The sequence below is a fragment of the Colletotrichum abscissum genome, assembly GCF_030869225.1.
Source record: "Colletotrichum abscissum strain IMI 504890 chromosome Unknown Scaffold_417.1, whole genome shotgun sequence".
In the NCBI taxonomy this organism is placed as follows: Eukaryota; Fungi; Ascomycota; class Sordariomycetes; order Glomerellales; family Glomerellaceae; genus Colletotrichum; species Colletotrichum abscissum.
The window spans coordinates 1-1,460 of record NW_026850340.1 but is presented as its reverse complement, the minus strand read 5'-3'; the positions used below and the strand labels follow the sequence as shown (position 1 = coordinate 1,460).

The 1,460-nt window shown below is 53.9% G+C and overlaps 1 protein-coding gene across 1 annotated transcript; it reads left to right on the top strand.

The window, feature by feature from the left end:
- Positions 1-307: 307 nt before the first annotated feature.
- CABS01_17175 (uncharacterized protein) lies at positions 308-1,460 on the top strand (the record flags this gene model as incomplete). The annotated part of the gene is made up of 3 exons (XM_060550502.1): positions 308-382; positions 625-708; positions 1,017-1,460. Coding segments are annotated over 3 exons (603 nt in total), but the record flags the coding sequence as incomplete, so codon positions are not given.

Here is a 1,460-nt window from a genome sequence, read left to right as displayed (position 1 = left end):
ATCTAGTCGCATCGCGTTGTACCAGTCTGAACGCGTATACTTGGTGCGCACGCCGAGCATATGCCTCATGAGGTCCGGGTCGCTCGTCACAACGTCGTTTGGACCGACGCGAACAAGAGATCCTGTGCGAGGAGTCAGCGAGCGTCGTGAACGACATTGAAAACAGTCGTAAGCACCATATTTGAGGCTGGCCTCGTAGAACTTGAGGTGCATGCTACCGCTATACACGGCACGTAAAAGCCACCAAAGGGAGAATCCGGCAGAGGGAGGGCCGGGGATGTGTCGTAGTCGTAGATACTGGTAAAGGATGAGCATGGCAGCATACAAGAACGGACCCCACGTCAAGATGGTCGTGAAGGCGGCAACATTCCCCATGGCGGAGGTAAGCTGATTGCGCTGGCTGCTGATTGCGCTGGCTGTCGTGAGCCCTTGGTGGGTAGCTTTGGCTGATGGATGACAAGAGCAAGGACGGTAGGTCAGTGGTTGTTACTCCGTCTCTGGTATATACCGGGATGTCTACGGATAGGGTGGTCTGGGGGGGAGACCTTTACTGATTTTTGAAAAAGGCTGTACGCTGTACAGTATACATACTTCATGGAGCCCATGATATGTCTTGTGGAATAGATATCGGTCATGGTGTCGTGGCAGATGCGATCACAGGCAGTTCTGGGTGTCTTTGCCCAAATCGACCCCTCCATGATGCGACTGGTGTGGGTTCAGCGAAGTGGTATGCAACACTGCAAAATGTGGCTCTTTGCGCCGCGGGGATGGTTTCGACCCTTTCGAACCTGTGCACGGCGTGAACATCGAGCAGCGAAGTCAACGGCCTAGGAAGCTGAATTGGGCAGCTACGTACCGGGTTCATGTCACCGCTTCTGGATCTTGCGCAAAGCAGTACAAGTATGAAAAGACATCGCGTCAATACCTGTCTGCCATCAGACCGACGTACGAACTCTCGCATTCGTCTCGCCGTAACAATGGGCTGTAATCCATCGAGACCTCTCAATGGCTCACAGACAGACGTAGACCAGACCCTGTCCACGCACTTTCCGCTCACCGTAACTCGTCCGCCTGGATACTCATACAATGAGCACAACGAAGCGTGTCGCCTTCTACGACCTTGGGCTGTGCGAGGCGCAAAGTCCCGCAGCTTCATGTTCGTTGTTCATGTCATCAACAATAGTTTGCTAGATAGATCGCAAACACTTGCCCAGATCAGGCTGCTGAGCCACTTGCAACAGCTCGCATACATCCATAAGCTTCAGGTTTTGGTCAAGTGCCTGGATTACTTGTCTGATACCGACGATGACCCATACGCGGCGGATGAGAAACAACTCTATCAGGGCATGCTAGCAGCGCGATCCAAGACAGAAATGATCCGTCTGTGGGACGACAGACCGCCGGCGGCTAGTTCTCCGAGCCCCGAAGAGACCACAACGGCCGAGCATCGCATCAGCGCC